We start from the raw sequence: 21,463 nt of genomic DNA, 5'->3' as shown, positions 1-21,463 counted from the left end.
TGCTCAGTGAAATACCTGTCCTTCTGGATGATCACACTCAGCTCCCCTTTCCTGGGAAAAGAGCACTGCAACACTCTCTGGGAAGGAGGATGCATTTTTCACTGTACTCTACTAACCTATTCAGAGAGTTCATAAAAAGAATTAAGAAACAAAGAAGAAAAAGTGTGTTTTAGCCCTTTTAAGCCCTAACAGCTCAGGAAAACACTGTTGGAAAATTACCAGAAAAACAGAAACTGAATTTTGCCATTTAGCTATTTGAGCTTTTACTGGTTGTAAACAATATGAAGTAATAATTCTGCAGACTGAGAATTCTGAATCCATGCAGATAAAGAGATGCATTACGTGAATGCTTGAATAATTGTACACTGAAGTTTAGGGCAAGAAACTTGCCTTTGGTTAATACTGTGTTGTGCCAAATCTTAAAGAATTATATCTAAACATATTATGCATATGGCCCCTTCCCATTTCTTATCTGACAAATAAGAATGTGAACTGAGAAGTGAATAAATCTCAGACATCATCATTAGTGTTTCTGATGACAAAATGTAAAGCAAGCAATTCAAAATCAAGTTGTTTGTACATGTCACAAGACACTAGAAATAAAAAAAGCTTCATAATATGTGCAGCTTGCATGTAGGTTATTAACACTAAAACTGTAGTATCAGCAAACAATATAGCTGCCAAATGTAAGGTTCTGAATTCTTCAGTAAATCAACAGCATCTGCTGTCTTCTCAGTCTATTTTTATCTGTTTGATCTTCTATAAATTTCTCCCTCTGTTCTTAAGATAGAATGGTAAATCAGGAAACTTTTGAAGATGTTTCCCTGCAGTAACAAAGCTGAAATGCCTTCAGAAAGTTGCCATTAAAAGATGAGGTTCAGATGCAGAATGTCTGTTGGAATGCTTCTTGACCTCACTGTTGAAGTACCAAATGCTGGATAATGTCTCGGGTAGATCCCTCAACAATGAGATCTGACTTGCCATTCAACTTGAGAATTAACAAATTCTACACGGAATGTGAGACTAGCAACCTAAAACTATGCAATAAATGCTCATAGGATTATGAACCAGCATGTAGCCTTTCCTCTCCCTCTTGGCAGATTTCCTGGGGTATATGACTTTAAGTACTTTGACACTTTATATAGCTCAAATTGTGACAAACTAGATGCATGCAGGGTTGTTGTTTTTTTTTTTCCTATTCCTCACAACTTTGTGGATGGATGTTTTACCTTTATCTCTATTCATCGTCTGCTGCAGCCACCACCCTCTCACACAGGGCCCATGCCTTCCTTTGGAGTCTCACACCATCCAAAAATACGACGGGTGAAGAGTGCCCTGCTTTTACATTCAGTGGCTTTGCTATTGCTTGATCAGAGGAAACACTAAGCTCTTTCAGCTGCAGCTATCTACAGCGTCTCAAGAAAATTCAAAAAGCTTTGAGTTATCCTGTCCTAAGCAACAAGCCACCTACTTTTCCCATCTGAAATAAGATCAGCTCCCCTTTGACACAAGGTATTATCGATCACAGTTCACAACAGTAGTCAGAATTACTCCTTACTATTACAAGTTACGCGATAAATGGTTAGAAAGTCAAACACAATACATCTTTTAAGTTTTATTTTAACACATTTATAAGAATTCCCCCTGGTTTCTGGTATGCTGTGCTGCCCAAGGGGATTGCATCTCTCTCCCATCGGACAGTCTTGAGTTTGCAAGCATAACGATGCTAGTAAGAAGAAAAGTAAATGTTTGCACTTATAGTAAGTGGGTTCTGAAGTGTATCTTTAAAAAAGTACCACACAAAAAACAGGGGTAAAACTTTCCTAGTCATGTGCTGCATTGTTTTAAATGCTGACTGACATTGGTTTAAATGCAGACTGAAGAGGTGGGCCTGTGCAAACCTCAAAGTTCCACAAGGTGAAGTGCAAGGTTCTGCACCTGGGTCAGAGCAATCCCAAGCACAAATACAGGCTGAGTGGAGAATGGATTGAGAGCAGCCCTGAGGAGAAGGGATTGGAGATGTTGGCTCATGAGAAGCTCAACATGAGCCGGCAGTGTGCACTCGCAGCCCAGAAAGCCAACTGTATGCTGGGCTGCATCAAAAGGAGCGTGACCAGCAGGTCGAAGCAGGTAATTCTCCCATTCTACTGGTTCTGGAGTATTGTGTGCAGTTCTCATATCCTCAACATAAGAAGGACGTGGACTTGCTGGAGCAAGTCCAGACAAGGGCAAGGAAGATGATCAGAGGGCTGGAGCACCTCTCCTATGAAGACAGGCTGAGAAAGCTGGGGTTATTCAACCTGGAGAAGAGAAGGCTCTGGTGAGACCTTAGAGCAGCCTTCCAGTACCTAAAGAGGGACTACAACAAACTTGGTGAAGGACTTTTTACAAGGGCATGTAGGACTAGGACATGGGGGAATGGTTTTAAGCTGAAAACAGATAGATTTAAATTAAACATTAGGAAGAAATTCTTTACTATGAGGTGGTGAGGCACTGCTACAGGCGGCACAGAGAAACTGGGGAAGCCACTTCCCTGGAAATGTTCAAGGCCAGGTTGGATGAGGCCTTGAGCAGCCTGGTCTAGTTGAAGGTGTCCCTGCCCATGTCAGGGGGCTGGAACAAGATGATCTTTCAGGTCCCTTCCAACCCAAACCATTCTATGATTCTATGACTGCCAGATTTTTAGATCTGGCAATGAGAAGACTCGTTGTCAGCATTATGGGGACTTCATAATCCTTCTTGCTACCAATGTGAGAACTTATTTCCACCTCTGAGATCTCCTCCCAGCCACCTGGTGGATTGTAGTTTTAATCAGAAATAAATCACTTTATTTGATTAATAACCAAACCAAACCAAACCAAAAACCAAACCAAACATTTTTTTTTACAGAAATTAAATTTTCAGATTCACTTAGAATTTAGTAATACTGTCCTTCTCAGTTCTCAAGTGAAAGAAAACTCTGGGAAGAGCTCAATATTGACAAGGTATGTGTGAATAAAACAGAAGCTGAAAATAGTCAGACTGCTAAAGAAAGAATTTCCTATACAGTCTGGAAAATCCTTCTGTCATTAGGGGTTTTGAAGGAAAGGGCATAATGTTGGTTGCTGGTTGTCATACACTGGAATTGTCACCAACACCACTGTATGTGTATTACCACTATTACCAGTTCCTGGAGGTATGGGAAGATTATGCTTTGCCCATTAAGACTGTCATGTGCAACAGTGCAGCTACATCAACATGTTATATATGAAAACACTTAGTATTCTCTCCTGCATTTTTCTGCAGTTCAGAATTGGAGCTATAACACAGCAGAGCCCCTGCAAAGCCTTATATAGCAGTTACTGGGACCACCAGGACTTGGATAAGATTTTCAGAAGTTAAAAAAATTAGAGGTACAAACACAAAATCAGGTGCTTCCCAGGAAGCCTTACAACAGTGCATAGTTTTTCAGCTTTTTTCTCCTCTACTTAATGTTAGTAAGCCTTATATTGTGCTAATTTGGTTCTTGTGGGCTTATATACTTATCTTTCTTCAGGCCTAAGATGTATAAAATGAATCCTTTAAGAAAAGAAGAAAGAGGATAGCAATGAGCTGTTATGGTAAACTACGACTAGGGAAATAAAAAGAGCTTTTTCTTTTATGTTACTGTCACTTACAGATTGCCTGCTGGTTTTGATGGGCTAATGGTGTTCTGCTCCTCCACCTCAGGGCCATTATTAATGCATGTTGTCCTCACACCACCCTCTCAAAATTACCAAATCCTTTTTTAACCTTCCAGTAAGCAAACTTTCTGCAGGCAAAGCCCACTCCCAGTGGAACTGAGATCTCCTCTAGAATAAGGAGTGCTGTGTATCAGGAAGGCTGTTCACAGGGTTGGATGAAGTTTTATGGCACAGTGACTAACTATTGCTTGCTTTGGCAAGAAAGATATGGGCAGAGGTCAACTTCATGTAGAGGATTCCCTTGCTACCTGAAACTTCTGACTTCCTCAAGTACAAAGTGGGTGGGGGGGTTGCAGAGGTTTCTTTCAGCTGTTGCTCTGGAACCTGCAGAGAACAATGTGTTTCTTCCTTTCCAATCACCTTTCTTCTCAGAGACAGATGGAGCTTCAGAGGCATTTCCTCACCTGGGCTAGACAGATCTTTCCACTGGTAGATAATCAGACAGAAGAATGGTATCTGAAGACTCTGTGAACCCCCTGAAAATAGCTTTTTCCTAACCATAATTCACAGAAAATACAGTTTATTCAAAGCACGTTTCTCACCTTCCTGGTATTCATAGCAGCCTCAGAGAATCAGTGCTTTGCGCATTTCTGTTGCTGAATTAACACAGGGCAGTCTGGACACATCTCCATCACAGATGACTGGGAACTACAGCAGATAAAACTGCCTGCCCTCCCTGTGCACTGCTCAGGGATACATATCCAAGCAAGGCCTGAATGGGAAAGGACAGGCAATCTGTGGGGGCCTGATTTACAGCAAAAAAAAGCTTTCTTGCACAGGATACCTTAAGTATAATCAGACTGCTAAGAAAACTGTTTTCTCGTTCCTTGCAATGACTGTTACTTGCTTTAGCATATATGTGGATACACCTTTCCAAGTCCTAGATATTAAAGTGGAAGGCCATCTAGACCATATTTGAAGGGATCAGTAGAGATAAAGAAGAAATTCTTCTGTGACCTGTCCTTTTTCTCCAGCATCCCACCCACCCTTAGACTGAAGATGACCTGATTCTGGTCAAGAAAGTCAAGCCCATGGTATGAAGCACTTGCAACAGTATCCAATTTCAGAAGCAGCAGCTAAGATGGGAGCACAGCGGTTTTCACTATATGGTCACTGTATGCCAGCAACAGATCTCTTGAACTGATAACCTGGAACAGGAGAGCCCACTTGGTAGATTTCACTTCTCATACTAATCACTAGGTTAACAGTTACAGAAGATGGGAAGTAGACAGCAAATTTATTGAAACTCTAGGTAATGGACCAGGTACAGTTTGATTCAAGGGCTAATGAACAATATTTTTATTAAAATAACAATTATTTTTTTATGTTGAAAAAATGATGAACTAGATTGACTTAAAGGTTTTTGGCTTTCTGTCAGTTTGTAACTAGGATTTATCCACTCCTTTCCAATGTCAGGTGCCATTGCCAGCTAAGAGAATGGTACCTGGAATTGCTGGGATCCTTCAAAACCCAGGTAGTGGCTGCATGCACTTGTCATGGTTTGGCTAAGAAAGAAGACTTACTTCACCCTCAGTTACCCTTTATTCTCTTCCTCCACTTCTCTAGTCCATATGTGATTGCCTCCCAGTTAAGTAAAAGGGAAATACAGTGATGCAATGAAGGGATTTCTTTAGCTTTTACAGGTTTCAGAAAAGCATAGGCACATGCATGAAAATGTACTACAGAAAACAAAGATGATGAACAGAATAAAGTGCCTGTTACCTCTACACTGCACATCCTCCCAGTAACCGTGGCAGGCTTATTGCCAAGTTTGAGCCCAAGAAATCAAGCAATTTGGAATGAGTATTTTTCCTTCATTAGAAAATGGCACGCATCCAGCCCAATAGGAGATCTTGTTTTACTTGGACGCAAGTTATGAAGGTTTTGGACCTGCCTCCCTGAAAACAGGTAGAATCAGGGGCACTATAAGCCAATTTACTGAAATGATCTCCATTCGTCCCACATGGCACTTTCTATATGATGTCATCTTCCCTGCACGTGCAGCAAGGCTAAAGAAGAAAGCACAGACACATAAGCCCTAATGAGATTCAGTAGAGGAGCTGACATGAAATCAGTCACTGGGCTAGAAGAGCACAAACCAAAAGCAGGTATATTTCCAACCCTAGCAGCCTCCGAGGTCAGCAAGCACACAGGCTGGCAGGCACTGTAACACCTGCAAGAGCTCCTGGACCTATGCCTATTTTTCTTAATGCAGTGAAAGAAGGGAACAAGTGAGTACATGACAGCTGAGAGGCAGGCAGGTGTACACCGGTGGGGGTAAGGGTAGCAGCTGCTATTGCATCTCTCTGGGGACATCATTTACTTGCAGTGCAGTACCACTGCTCATCTCCACACACACTGAAAGCCACCATCAAGCTTATGTCTTTCCCTGCCTTCCTTGTTGGAAGCACTTTCTTCCCTCAGGCCTCTCAGAAATGCACTGAAAACACAGCAGATGAAGAGATCTCCCTCTCCTCAAGTCTGCTTTCCTTTTTCTTAGGTCTTTTCCCCAGCTCCTCTTTTCATCACACTTGCCCTTGTCCTTAAAGCCCAGAGTTTTGTCTTTATTCTACACATCCATTCACATTTTGTCCACCTTTCCCCATGTTCACTGCACTGATGGTGGGAGCTGGCGATTTATCCTGGCCTCTCACACGTCTGCATGTTGCCCCTTCCACACAGGTATCTTCTGTTACCATAATCTTCTGCTCTTGTTGAAATCTCTCCACAGAACTGATATTTGTCTAAATATTTTAAACATAAATTGAAACATAAACAAATAGTGTTGATTCATATTCATTTAACAAGAACAAAGGAAAAATGGTTGGTGGTTTGCAAAAGCACAAAGTGCATTTGACCCCCCATCCTGAAATTTGCTCTTTGTACTTCTGAAAGCTACAGTACATACATGTAGTATGTTTTAGTTGGGTTACAGCCCTTCCATATCTTTTCTCTGCTACTTGTTGTAGATTGTTGACAACTCAAACAAGGACCCTTTTTCCAGAAGGGAGACAGTGCATCCTGGATATTCTTTGCAGAAATTAAAACAAGAGGCAATGAAGTGGCAGTGGTCCATGAAGCTGTATCTGTTGGTCATTTTTAGGACCTGTTCTAGTAGTATGGATAGTACCTCTACCTGTTTTGCATTTTGGGGAATCAAGAATGAAGCAACAGCTGTGTTACTTGGTATTGATAATTGTACTTTACACGCAACTTATACTGGTGCTCTGTTTGCCTACAAATTCAATGCTCTACCAGAATCTACTTAATCTTTCTGTAAATCACTTTCATTACCTGCCATCTGATAAGCACTAAAGAACAAAATGCAACCCCATATTATTGTTATTTATGCTACAACTCCTTCTTTCACTGCTACTTTTTCTGTATTTGCAACCACCATACAGTAGAGATGTACTACTCTGTAAGAGATGTGCTCCCTGGATGCCCCCACCCAGTTATCACAAGCACAAACAAGCCGTTCAGTGCTCTGAGTCACAGCATAGGCCCACTGCTCTTTGGGCTGATGCCATTTGCCCTTCCCTGGCTATCTGAGCAGGCTGCCTTTTGTCTCAAGGACGGAGAACCTGGAATTTCCACATCTTGAGGAAAAGGGGAGGATGGCCTTACTACTCTGGGTGTGGTCTCCATCAGTGCCCCTAATCCAGAACAGAGGTGGCTGCTGAAACCTAAGATTTATTATTTGACTAAAATAAGCAGATGATGCTTAGTGGTACTGGTACTAAATGCTGCTAATTGCCGATGTAATAGCACTGCTAATTCCTAATCTTGGTTCTGAGTGGAAAAGAGTGACCCAAAACTGCACTCATCTTCCTTGCTCCTGTGATTAGTCTATCGAATACAAATACCAAAGCTTGTGACAATTTGAAATGCCTTAATTTTCTAATCTGGTCAGTTTAAGGACTTGAGAATAAGAGGTCAATGTTATTAGTGAAAGCAAAGTGTGCTTCCCAGAAACCTTTAACCCCCAAATCTATTCTAAGATTGTGAACTTCATATGGATCTAACCTAGGACCCCTCTCTTGCTAATAACATGAAATACATTTAGTGATGAATGTGATTTGGGAAACACAGTTTCTGGGGGACACATGAGAGTTGATGCTTACCTTTAATACTGAGCTATCAGCTTGAACCAGTATCTGCTAATACTGTTCTCACCAGCATTAGTAGGTACTGGATCATGAGTTATAACAGTGTCTTTTAGCTTTGGGAATTTATCTTCATTAATAAATCACTGAATGATGTTATGTTGAATGAATAGTGGCCAGTACCAACACTTCTGATCTGCACTTCCACTTACAGTTTAAACAAAATGTTTTGGGTCTGTCTTTGTTCAAAGTGTCTGTTCCCACTCTATCACACCCTGCACCAACTCGCCTTAACAATTACAAACAATCTCTAAAAAAGAAATATTCAGTTGTTTTGGGGTTTTGTGTTTTGGTTGTTTTTTTTTTTGGGGGGGGGAGAGAGTGCTGAATGTGACAAGTTCTATGAGAAAATAAATAAAAAGGAGCTGTTGAATTATCCATGCCACATAATTCCCCTAATAATTAAACACTATCTTGAACACACATTGGGATTTTTTTGCCTTTTCTACTTTAATTGGAAGGTTGCTTCAGAATCTCATTAACAATATTTACTATCAATTATTAAACACTTATTAAATAATATTAATTATTAATACTTAATAGTAAATATATAAAATTCTAAACAACATTTATTATTATTTATGACCACTTTATACCTATTTACTCTTACATTAGTACTTGCTTTAAGTTTGGATGCCTCTTGCCCCCTTGAATTTTTCTCTTCATTGTCCTAGAGACCACTACCACATCTCCTCCCTGGCTTTCTTTTGGTAAGATTTGGTGAGTCAAATTCTGGCACAGACTCAGGTTGTTTTGGTGTGGTTTTTTGTTTTGTTTGGTGGGGTTTTGGGGTGGGTTTTGTTTGGTACTATGGGATAACTTGAAATCACATTTGCTTTTTTGGGCTTTTTGGTTTTTTTTTAAACCTTATCATAACCTGGTGAACAACTACTATAGACATGTCCTCCCTTTTCTTGGTAGATTACTGCAGAAACCAACAGGAGAAATATCTTTAGCTAACTTTGACCTGTTTTCTAGTACAAGTTTCAACACATTTTCACATTCTGTTGCATACTTTCTGTACTGACAACCATTCCTGGCTGTGTGTCAGCAGAAATTCCATAGGCGTTTTCTAATTCATACAGCCCAAGCCATTACTGAAGAAGCTAAGAAGCAAACATATTTTTTTTTAAACTTCCTTAAAAAGTTCTATCTCCAGCATTTTCCAGTACTAATCTATTTTAAATGTTAGCCCCTTTTCTATTTATCTGTACGCACCTAATTATTCTCTCTACTTTTCCCCTCTTAAATCTCTGCATACTTCCATGGCACTTACTCAGCTTTCTGCCCATATCCTCTCTACCCTACCACTCTCTAGCCCTCCATCCCAGTTCATTAAATTTTGTGTTACCTCTGCATTTGCTTTTCTTTTGCCTCTGGTCTTATGTCTGGCACAATCTCTTTCCCTGCCCTTCATATTACTGTATCCTTGTTCATATACATTTCTTTATTTTCTTGCCCTTTCAACGGTATATAACTTCCCTCTGTCATTTTCCATCCTTTACACTTCTGCTTATGTTTTGTTGTTCCCACATCCTTCCAAACCTGACCACACTTCTTCACTCCAATATTCTTCTATGATCTTCCAACAGACCCGACCTGTGACAGCAGATGCAGTCAAACTTTGTCCCAGGCTTTGAGATGAAGCCCTGCTGGCACCAGGCTTATCCTTCCTGCCTGTGGAAGGATGGACCCACTTCCCAAACAAAACAATGCAGCTAAAGCCAGCCATCAGCTGCTCCCCACCCAGGCCAGAGTGAACCAAGGAGGCACCAGGAAAGACCATAACGTTTCTCTCCTGCCTCCCAATACTTCTTCATACATCTGAGGAACTACCCTGTCCCTCTGTGCCCTATGTCATCACTTCTGTGCACAGCTTACAGGGTCAGAAGTGTTAGTTCTCCCACTCTTGCATGGCTTCTGCCATACAGCTCCCATTATCAACTCCCCTCTATTTCTATACCTCATTTCCTTTTTTTACCTCTCCAGTTTTTCAGAGCTGCTTTCAACGATACGTGGAATTAATACATGTTAATACATATCATCTGACTCTTGTATATGCATAGAAGGCACAGCTGCTTTATTCACCAGTACACCTGCACTTTATGTTCATTGGAAACTACTGCATATCGAGGACAATTTGTCAGGGACAGCATTCCTGCCATATGTTAAAGCTACAGGTGGAAGCATTTCTATCACTGAATCCCAGCCTACCTTTTGCAACACTGGAACTATGAAAGGAACAGAAGTTTTCCAAGGTGAAGACTAGAGCTCAGGTTCAGTTCAGCAGCCCAGGAAAACTTCCTTTGCACCATATGATAGCGGAGCAAGACCAGTCAGGCCAGGCCCCTTGGCTGACAAGAGCAAAGTACCTTTCTACACATTTGTGGAAAAAAGTGCTTTGGAGTGATAATTAAGCAAGCTAAACATAACTAAGATTTCACACTTACCCTTGCAGTGAAGTCCACAGCAGCACCCCGATTCAACAGCAATGTAGCTACGTTGATGTTTCCATAGTGAGCGGCTATGTGGAGAGGAGTGAACCCACTCTGGAAAAACAAAAGAAAACCAATAGATACTGGGTTTTTATATCTCATTTCTATTTCAAAATTTGTATCACATCACTGACAAAAGCTAGTAATAGGAGTATGCTGCAAGTCACCATTCCAATTATGTACTAGTTTTCACTCACTGACATATATTTATAGATTCTTAAAGAGTCTAAATAAAATCATATTGCTATGCAGGAGGGAAAAAAATAACATAATTATTCTAGAAGACCAGAAATAGGATAAAACTTTCAGTTATTCCAGAAAAACAACAAGAAAACATTTGAGTATTAAAGCAATGATCTGTCTTCTATAAGAAATTAATTTCTAACTAGAAATACCTGTTACTGGTATTATGTCAGTCTTGCAAGTCAAATCTCTTAGAGATTCTTTGCAGAAGTGCAGATACAAATAATTTAATGACACTTGCTAACAGTTTTTTATAAATTTAAAGTAGATGCAAATGAAAACAACATCAAAGACAACTTTAATAATTAATATGGACTTTTTTTCCAAGGGTTAGTACCATGAAGATCAGTCTCCCACTGTGGGCAATCACACTGGGTTATGTTCAGACACCACAAGCTACCACCCTAATTAGAAGATGCCTTACTGATAAAATTATTCAGCAACTTATTTTCATATATAAGTAGTTTCACTTCCATTTAAAAAAATGCTAAAACATGCAGCAATTCCATCAGTCCTGCAAAATATGAAACCTTATGGGAACTAGATGCATTTCTAAATTGTTAGCAAGCCATGCTAGCTGCCACTGCCTTGCTTTGGGAGTTTTGCAGGTATAAAATCACTCTCAGATCATTCTATTTGCTGACACCCTCAAGGTAAGTGTCATGCAGAAGCCTATAATCAGACCTGGATGCACAACAGGACAGGGTTGTCTGCAGCTCTTAACACATCTGATAAATATATGCTTCATAAGAAACCCTGAAAACTCCATCTCTCACAATATGGCTTTTTCACAATGGCAGTTAGTTCTCAAGAGTGCTTAGTGTTACTTTTAAACAGTAGTTTCAGCTGCAGAAAGCCCTGGTGTCTAAACTACAGTCTTCTCTAGCACATGCTAATTCATTTCATCTAAAGCAGGTATCTATCCTATAAAAGGCGATGCAAAAAGGAGGAGGAAGAAATGATGCAGCAGCACTAAGTCATGGAGGAGTGATGATGCATATATATATTTATATATACCTCTGTTGTTCTATTCACCATCATCTAGGTTAACACATTTGGAAGCAAAGAGGGGGAAAAAATGAACGGTTAGTTCACCACTGGTGGTATGGATGCAAAAAGCTTCATGATTGCTACGTGGCACAGCAGCTCAGATGACAGCACAATCTGCACACAAAGGAAGCTTGACTGAATGGAAGCTGAATGATTGATTATTTTGAATGTTAATTGTTACATGTTTACCAGAGTTCTTAAAGTAGCAACCGCACAAATAACTCATCAAATAACTGTACAATACCTATAGCACACCACATGCTAGTGTCTTCATTTCAGTAGTTTCATCGTCAAGATAATAATTATGATAATATTTCGCTTACTGTTTTCCACCTGCAAAGTTTCTACAGGAGAAATTAACCCCAATTTAAACAAAAGGGGAGAAAGGGCAGAGGAAGCAAATGAAATGTTATTCTCAGTCACACATTAGAAGAGAAAGTCACAAGTAACTCTGCAGCAAAATACTTCACACTAAGGGAGATCTTCACAGAATGCAACACATGTGGTCAGCACTTAATAACATCAAACCTTTTTTGTTTTTACAACTGACCTTTGACTCCACATCAGCATTGTGGTCGTTCTGCAGGAGCAGAGCTGCTGCCTTCGTATCATCCTTGCGAGCAGCGATGTGAAGGGCAGGAAGACGAACTTTTCCCTTTGTATCATTTTCAAGCAGCAGTGAAACCACCTGGTCATGACCTTGCTGCAAAGCTACTGCCAAAGGCGTGAAACCGTCCTGCAACATACAATGGGGACTCTCAACACATGTTCCAAGCTTTCCAGGGGGTGGAAAGGGGAAGGGTAAAGATCTCAGCATTAGTAAAAGTACTCGCTCAAATTCAACCGTGAAGTGAAAACTGTGCAAATTAAAAGTACCCTGCAATGACACTGAAATTGGGGTAAATTGTTGGTGAACATTCTGGTTTTGATCCCAAATGCTCAAAACACCTTTCTGTCACTCCAGGTTTAAACATAAAATTATAAAACACAAGCAAATGAAAATCACTGGGACTTGAGAAAAAAATGTGAAATTACTCATGAAATAACAGTTATCTAAATAAGTATGTGACAGTAAAGTGTATAATTACATAAAAATGGATAAAAGCTGAAATATTTAAATTACAATTGTTAATGACATCTCCATAATAAATTATTATCTATTTCCCCCACAGCTACAGGTTATAATCTATGGGTTTTAAGGGAAAAAAAACCCTCAACACTTCAGCTGTATCCTCTGATATATTTTATATGTGGATTTGAAATCTAATAATAGTTGAATATGAATACCATATTCTCCCAATATATCAATTATTTTACTATAACTTCCTTTTATGAAAATTCATATAGATGTGATGGAAAATCCTCTTAAAAGTAGAAATTATTTCCTTTCAGACTAGCAGAGAGCCAAAGTAGTGCAGAAGAAAAAACCTGAAAAATAGAAGATTTTTGTTCAGCAGATATTTGAGTGGAATCCTCAAATACATGAAAAGGACAGTCTGAGATGTTTTTATAATTTTATTTTTATGGATTTTTAGAAAACCAAAGAATGAAAGAGTTGTCATTTAGACTCTGCTCCATCCCAAACACTGAAGTGGCATTTCAATCCAGGAACACATTTAGCTTTGCCCAAGAAAATACCCATGAATCAATCACTTAGAATGTCACAAATGCAAATTGCTCTACTTGGAATATTTATTTACTACATTTGACTCTTGATCAACACATCCAAAGCTTATATTGCTAAACTTCATTACAGTTAGTGAGAAACACCTTCTTTGAGTTTTCAACTACTGCTGTCATGGTGAAACTGTTATCAGTGTGAAATAAAAGTGCAGCAATGACACAGAAGGAGACAGATCCTCACCCTATGTCAAAATTGCAGCGTTCAAGTGTTAACTTTTTGACTTTTGGAACTTCATAGAATAGTTAGGGTTGGAAAGGACCTTAAGATCATCTACTTCCAACCCCCCTGCCATGGGCAGGGACACCTCACACTAAACTATGCTACCCAAGGCTCTGTCCAGCCTGGCCTTCAACACCTCCACGGATGGAGCATTCACAACTTCCTTGGGCAATCCATTCCAGTGCCTCACCACCATTACAGTAAAGAATTTCCTCCTTATATCCAATCTAAACTTCCCCTGTTTAAGTTTTAACCCAATACCCTTTGTCCTGTCACTACAGTCCCTAGTGAAGAGCCCCTCCCCAGCATCCCTACAGGCCACCTTCAGATACTGGAAGGCTGCTATGAGGTCTCCACGCAGCCTTCTCTTCTCCAAGCTGAACAGCCCCAACTTTATCAGCCTGAAAATACCTGAAAATAACTTAACAGAATGTTTTCAATCAGGAATCTCTCGTTGTGGCTTACCAAACAAAGAGCACTCAATTTAGGGTAAGAAACAGGAATTCTGAAATAGAGCTTTTTTTTTTTTTTTCCCAAACTTCTGGAGGGGAAAAAATAAAAAGAACCAAAAAATCACTGAAATTTCTTTCTTTTTCCCCATGATTTTTTTAAAACACATTTAACCACAACCTTCCCCTTTGACTCGGGCTCACCACCCTTCAGTAGCAGGTCAGGGCTCTGGGCTGGGAGTTCCCCAGGCTGTGTTTCCTGGGGTGAAACAACCATGTTGCCTCAGACTGCAGGCAGAGAGTGGCACAGGGTGTGAGCAATGCTGTGTGGCTCTGAAGGCCAATATAATCCATGAGCACCCCCACAAGAGGGCTCTGGTAATATAGCTACACTGTACCTGCAGAAACAGAGGCTTCTCCCTGGAAAAACGCAGAGTGCGATAGCTTGCACCTCAGTGACCTGAGATGTTGGCTTCCGGGTCTATTTATACAGCAGACAGCAGTAGCTGTCACAAGGAAAGACTGATTTAGTTCACAAAAAGAGTTCACAAAGAAAAGTGATTTAGCTATCTGCAATGCCTGTTCTCATTGGTCTTTCTCATCTGCTAAAAATGCTGCTAAAAATAATGTACATAAGTTTAGATTGGATATAAGAAGGAAATTCTTTCCTGTAAGGGTGGTGAGGCACTGGAATGGGTTGCCCAGGGAGGTTGTGAATGCTCCATCCCTGGTGGTGTTCAAGGCCAGGTTGGACAGAGCCTTGGGTGATATGGTTTAGTGTGAGGTGTCCCTGCCCACGGCAGGGGTGGAACTAGATGATCTTAAGGTCCTTTCCAACCCTAACGATTCTATGATTCTATATATACATATAAAAATATCCTAGGAACATTTTCTCTTTTTCTTTATGGAAAAGGGAGTGGACAAATGGTGAAAAGAGCACTTCATTTCAGTTCCAGAACAGCTGCCATCCACTATACCTCCAGTTTCCTAACTCTGATGAGAGCTGCCCATCGTTTCAGTGTGTGCAGAGATTACTGTACCAAGGCCAAGCAAACTGCAACAAAGGATATTAACACCAACAAGAATGCGTTTTCAACACATGCTCTCTGGAGATGCCAAGTCACAAAAAGCAATTGCAAGCAAGTACCTTGATGTCAGTACTAGAATTAGCAACTGCACTTCAAAACATAAGGCAAAGCCTGCTCCAGGAAAAAAAACCAAAAACACAACAAAACCAAACCTCCACAAACTAAAAACAGTGTAAAGAAAATAGTTGGTTCTATTTTATTTAGATTAAAACACCTTCATTGGAGTTTTACTTTTAATGAATATTTAGCTAAGTGGCACTTTTTTAATAACAAAGGTTTTTGCACTTATAAAGATAAATCAGATTTATATGAAAACTTGGACCAAGAGAAAATAAGAAAGCACCCGTAACCAACTATCACAAATTAGTAAGGCAATAAAGGCAACACTGTTGTGTAGTCTGGTATCTTCAAAGGAATTCTCCATGGATAAAATTAGATCACACCTTACCATCAAGCTGAGTCAGAGAAAAGCTCAATATACAGTGACATCCAAGGGTCAGGGAAAAAACAATACAAAAAAAAAAACAAAACAAACAAAAGAAGCAAGTACCTATGCATTTTTTTTTTATTTTTCCTTTGGATTTTTTTTGTTTTTTTTGTTGTTTTGTTTTTTTCTCAGAAAAATCATACAGCGGCACGTACATTTTCAGAAGTGTGAATCTATCACACACATGTGGTGGCCCCAAGACTTCATTGTTTCCAATTTTTTGCAAAGAAATGGAAATGTCGTGAAAGCTACAACTTTGAATTGATTTTCTGTATTTAAAATATTTAATTCTCATATTTCTTGGCTTTCATATTATTAAGCATTTCCAGAAAGTAATTTCTGATGCACACTTCCAGTTATAACTAAGTTTTAGTCATCCTTGAAAACATAATTTTGATCAATTAGTGATCAATTTTTTAGTGTTGACTTCAGAAAAAGATTACACACATACACCATTATACAGCAATGTCATGAGCTACAGTGATGCAATCAAGAAATTTTGCTTTTTTTTTTTTCAAGAGGTAGAATTTTTTAAAATTAAGCATTATTTCTTTCTTGGCAATAGTTCAAATTTGATTTAATATGTATCAGAGAAAGCACATAATGAATTATCTTTTTTTTTGGTAGCAAGATCTTGGAATTAAGGCAACTGAAAATTCATCAGACTGAAAACCTATCTCAGTGTAGCACATTTACAACTATAATATATATGCTATTTTTTTTCCTTCCAGGTTGCCTTTTTTGAGTTAGAATTACTTTAAAAACAAGAAATAAAAAGTGTTCTTCTAGAAAGTTCAGGGAACTTTCATCTTTCTGTCAGCTTGAAATTATCAGTGTAGGACCAGATGGAATAAAAAGGTGCGACAGAGAAGATATCAACACACCAATAAAAGCAGTTCAGAAAATACTCCAAGAAGTAAGTAGCCCAGGGTTTTTGCTGGTATCCCACAGCTGGCTCCAAAGTGTAGGTACACAGTTGTTCTCACTTTATCGTTGCCCTCCACATTATTCACTATTTTTAATGAAAGCTCAGAGAACATTTATATTATGCACGCATCTTCCCTGTTAGAGCACTTAACCTGAAAGATTACTAGTTATGACTAAGAACACATCTATTTTTAGAACTGCTTCTAGTTAAAGTTATTTTTTATTTTAGAAATGGAAAGAAGTGGTTTTCATTGCTGAGAAGACTGTAACTTAATACTAATTAGAACACTTCATAGAGAGAACTTTTTATTGATCTTTAATTTTGTATTTAAAAGACTAGTTTGATATAAGGTAGAAAAAAATCAATGCTGAAGCACATTTTACTTTGGTCATAAAGTGTGAAATTCAAACTTTTACCTCTGTGGCGAGGCTTTGACTGGCACCATTGTCAAGAAGAAACTTAACAACCTCCAGGTGGTTTTCTTGGGCTGCCATATACAGTGGAGTGAAACCATTCTGAAATAAGAAAACAAGAGGGTAAAAACTCCACAAACATTTCATAGACCTGCTAACCTCAGGTAGATTAGGAGGAAACCAAATAAACTGTGTGCTCACATGCTAGATAAGGGCATGATCTCCCCTGATTTAAGTGAAGATAGGAGAAGGGTAATGTTATTTAAAAGAACAAAGTGGAATTCTTCAACTGAACAGACACAATTCCCACAGCTAAGCAAGAATACTTCCATTTATATGTGTTGCAAAGTCAAACTAAAAACCCATTTGGATAGAGTATTTGGTAGAGATGAGTTATGACTCCCGATAAATGCAGCTGCAGCAATGGAAATGCAAAATGGGACAGGAAAATACAAGTCTGTAGCAAAAGCAAGGGCAATGGCTCTTCAAAATACTTTCATTTTTTTTCCTCTTCTTTCTGTTAGCTTTGACTTCTCTTTCACTTGTGCCAATACTTGCGCCTTTTGTCTCCCCAAAGATCTGCCTTCTGAGCATAGCCTGCTTGTGGTCACTGAACTACCTCATATTTCAGGCACCAGGTGATCTCAGTAGTCTGAGAGGGAGACTTATCAGTGTTCTGACCACATTAGAGCACTTCTCAAATTATGCTTAAGTGAGTGATTTGAATCGATGCAATACAAGTATTAGAGTCTGCAGAGCTTAACTCATTATTTGGGAAGTGCTTTCCTCTTTCAGTCAATGCTTTTGTCTTTGCCTTAACTGTATACAGATCACAGTCTTTCAGGAATTGAACTGTTGGGGGCTAACATTAAAGCAATGTATTTTTCCATATTGTTCTAAGCATTTCTGAAATCCACAGCTTTAATGTCACTCACAAAAACAAAACAGAAAAATGAAGTAATGAAACCTGTCCTGGGATCAAGATACCTCTAAAGGAATTTACAGAAGTTGCTGATTTGCACCTGAGATTGCTTGGCTTTCGTATAGCACTGCATGTCCCTCAGTCCAACAGAATTGTGAGCTAGTGATAAATACATTTTACAGTAAGAACTTAAAACATCCATATACTATTGACTGAGCAGGTTGGTACTGTTGAAGCGACCAAAGCAGCATCAGCAATAAGAGCAACAATCCCTTTCTCCTCTGATCTACCATGATATATGTTTTACCCTTCATACTCCAGCATTACTGTCAGAGAGCCCACTGAGGTTTCAGTGGGCCCTGTCTTTCTTAGTATCTTCTAAATCTCATGCCATTAGCATTTCTGTGAACCTCAGACTTCTCTAAAGTAAGCTTCATGCAAAGCTTCCCTCTCCAGCTACTCAATCCTAAGATACTTCCAGACATCTCACCGTACCACGCAACACTTCTGGTGATTACACCAGGGGGTCGGGAGGACAAGGTTGAAAGGAAATACACAATAAAATAGGAGGTAAGGGGTAGTTAAAATTAATGGGGAAAACAGGAGAAAGATTTCATCTGGCCTAAATAATAGTCAAGTTCAGGAAACGCTTCCATATAACTGGGTTTTGCTAAGAGTATCAGCACTGTTATGTCTGCAACGTGGCCAGTGCACAGATTTCAGCAGGATGGAAGTCACAGGGGGAGCAGCTCAGCAATTCAGCTAGAGCAGTTAAAAAGACACTGACCTAGATTTTGCAGGAAACCAATAGAGCCAGAAATGAGCTGAGAAGAGTTTGGCCATGTATTTGCACCAAAGAAAAAACATCAACGTTCTGGGCTCTGGAGAGATGAAGGAAAACCATAGCCTAAGACCTATAGCAGTTAATTTTGGCTGAGTTATAGTAGCTGCAGTGAAAACAGCTGAGAGACATCTGACTGTCACAGCAATGTGGCAGAGTTGCAGGGCACACATCCAACACAGAGCACACAGGAGAATGCAGCTGACCTGAGGCCGAATGGGCAGGTTTCACTGGCAGCAGAGACAAATAGGAGGTCAGAAAAACAGACAGTTGGAGAGAAAATGGCGTGAACTGTTTGTTTGATCCAAGAGGAACTTTACCACAACAAGACATTGAGCAGCTGTTGAAGCCACATGTTTACAAGGCCTGCACAGGCTGCAAGGTCTGTTGGTGTTCCAGTATTTTGATGATTTGGTCTCTATTCAGGAAAGCATCCCTACAAGCATAAAGCAGGCTTTGAAGTTCTACTGGAGCCAAAGTATAAAGTTAGCAATGTGTTAATGCACTCTCCAGAATCAAGATCTTACTGTTTAGTTACTGTACAGCCAAAAAGTCTGCTTAATAAAAACAAAAAAAAAAATCAGAAAACACCTGATAAGGTACCTAATATGTCATGTTACAGGTTGTTATTTTGGTGAACAGCAGTCTGGCATTTTTCTCTAACATTTCATAGCACACTCAGTTACCTATTTACTAACTCAGCTGGAAACAAAGATTATTTTTCTTTTAGTTTCAAACATTTGCATTTAGAAATGAAGCAGGAAATTATACCTAATAATTAGTTTCAGGAAAAAATTAATAGGCAAAAATTCTCAGAGCAAGAATAATTAACATTTGGAGACAGAAGAAAACTTTTTCTCCTATGTTAAATTACCATATGGTTTTCAACATCTTTTCCCTCCCTCCATTTTTTTTTCCCCCTCTTTAAAAAGGGGCTAAAACTGAGAGAGAGCCACAAGCCTAAGGAAAGTGTTGTCTTTCATAGTAATAAATAGCCCTTAGAGGAGGTACAAAATTCAGACTTAATAAAGATTAACTTTTTTTTTTTTTTTAAGACAGGAATTTTGGGTAAAGAAGGCCTCGCGGCCCTAAAACCAGCACCATAAGCAGTGTAGAGCTGTTACCTTCAATGGGAGAGGAGATAAAATCAAACCCGTAGAAAAGAGGGCAAACATAAAAAAATAAAAAACAAAACTAAGATAACTTTGGCTAGTCTCTTTGTGGGCACATAAAATTCATCTGAACTTTATGCTAAGCTTTAGGAAAGCTCAAGTGATGCTCAGTACCACAGACAAAGCTGATCAAGGGCCAGTTTGACAACAGGGAGTTCCAGGGACCTCCCAGAAAGACTAGTCCCTACTTGGGTATCTCACTGCCAGGTACTGGTATGGAATGGCGAATATACATGTCTCTCAAGCAAAGATGTCAAAGGCTTCCTTAAAGGAGGAATAAAATTACGATCTTTAAATCTCATATATTAGCAAAATAATAGTAATATGGCAAAACCTTGGGGTGTATGGACACTGCAGTTATATAAGATGTTTACAGTCTCTGATTATTTTTAGTTTCAGGCCTCAATACACAAGTTCTCAAACACAAGCAGAAAAGATCCTTTCAAAGCCATCTTCATTTCTTGAACAGAAAAAACACTGAAAATATTTCTGCTTTGTTTTAATTCTCAAAAGTCACAGAAAATTTTACTGAAAAGTGCTTTTTGTTGTTCTCTTTAAATTCAAGTTACGCAGTGCCTGGAACCAAATGTTACTGTATCTAACTAGTATAAAAGAGTAAGAAAGGAGAATTGAGCCACAGGTGAAAGAAACATGAAATTCACATCCCAAGAAACTCACATCCTTGAAATAGACTGGATTGAACATTTTGTTCATACTATTTGAGAGCAATTAAAAAAAAACATATTTCTTTAAAATGTAAATTTTTAAATTTCCCTTTTCAACAAACATTTTCTATCATGCCCATATCTGCATAATAAAGAAGAATGGCAATACTGGGCCAGATGAGAAGACCGTCTCATAATCTGATCCTTTCTGTGGCACTGCCTGCTAGCCAGCCCCTGAGCAGGGAGAGAAGGAATGGGGCAGGCATGAAGAACATCTCCCATGGCGCAGCCACCTACTTGGCTTTCAGCATTCTGTGGTTTATGCATTTAATTAACCAGAGCTTTTCCCTGTTTCATTTTACAGCTTGCTCTTAAATCCAGCTGTTTTCCTTTATTTCAAATTTTCTATAATTGACCCAAATACTCATTCAAAGGACTTGACCAAATTTAATGGGTCTGCATACACTTGTAGCACAGTACCTCCTTGTAGAAAGAAAGGGGATGAGCTCCATTAAGCCTGAGACACTGACTTACGTGAAACAGTACCCCCTTCATTTGAAAAAGTTCTTTCCCACTCTCCCATTCTATCAGTTGCCTCTTCTGACTCTGTAACAATTAGCAGCTCCTAGGACACTGGGGTTAGATCTAAGGCTCAAGGTTACATGCTTTGCTGTGCTGTCTGTTACACAACCACATCCAGTATCTTGCAATCACTCCTGGATGTGCCTCCGCATTCTTCATCGCCTAAGTTGTGCCTCTCTGTGGCTTCTGGACAGCTTAAAACATATTTACTCTGTTGATGAATGAAGTGGGCAACTCAGTTAATCTCAACTGATGGTTAACATTGTATTTGGGAAAAGACCCAAACACAACCTCGGATTTTACTGCACTGTCATGCCTATGGGGAAGGACAAGACTT

At 39.3% G+C, this 21,463-nt stretch overlaps 1 protein-coding gene across 10 annotated transcripts in view; it reads right to left on the bottom strand.

Annotated features, from left to right (window-relative positions):
- Positions 1 to 21,463, bottom strand: part of ANK3 (ankyrin 3) — a 379,098-nt gene that overhangs the window by 123,311 nt on the left and 234,324 nt on the right. For 6 of the 10 annotated variants that reach the window (XM_062634017.1, XM_062634018.1, XM_062634019.1 and 3 more), the window contains 4 exons: positions 16,948 to 17,046; positions 12,227 to 12,412; positions 11,644 to 11,667; positions 10,339 to 10,437 (listed from right to left, as the gene is read on the bottom strand). In XM_062634017.1, the coding sequence (XP_062490001.1) occupies positions 10,339 to 10,437; positions 11,644 to 11,667; positions 12,227 to 12,412; positions 16,948 to 17,046 (408 nt within the window). The remainder of the gene's footprint in view (positions 1 to 10,338; positions 10,438 to 11,643; positions 11,668 to 12,226; positions 12,413 to 16,947; positions 17,047 to 21,463) is intronic. The other 4 variants (XM_062634026.1, XM_062634027.1, XM_062634023.1 and 1 more) reach the window with 1 other exon arrangement.

The sequence above is a fragment of the Pezoporus occidentalis genome, unplaced genomic scaffold (genome assembly GCF_034315485.1).
Source record: "Pezoporus occidentalis ecotype Australia unplaced genomic scaffold, CSIRO_AGI_Poc_V1 ctg41, whole genome shotgun sequence".
In the NCBI taxonomy this organism is placed as follows: domain Eukaryota; kingdom Metazoa; phylum Chordata; class Aves; order Psittaciformes; family Psittacidae; genus Pezoporus; species Pezoporus occidentalis.
The sequence above is the reverse complement of the archived record's forward strand: the minus strand, read 5'-3'. Positions and strand labels throughout refer to the sequence as shown.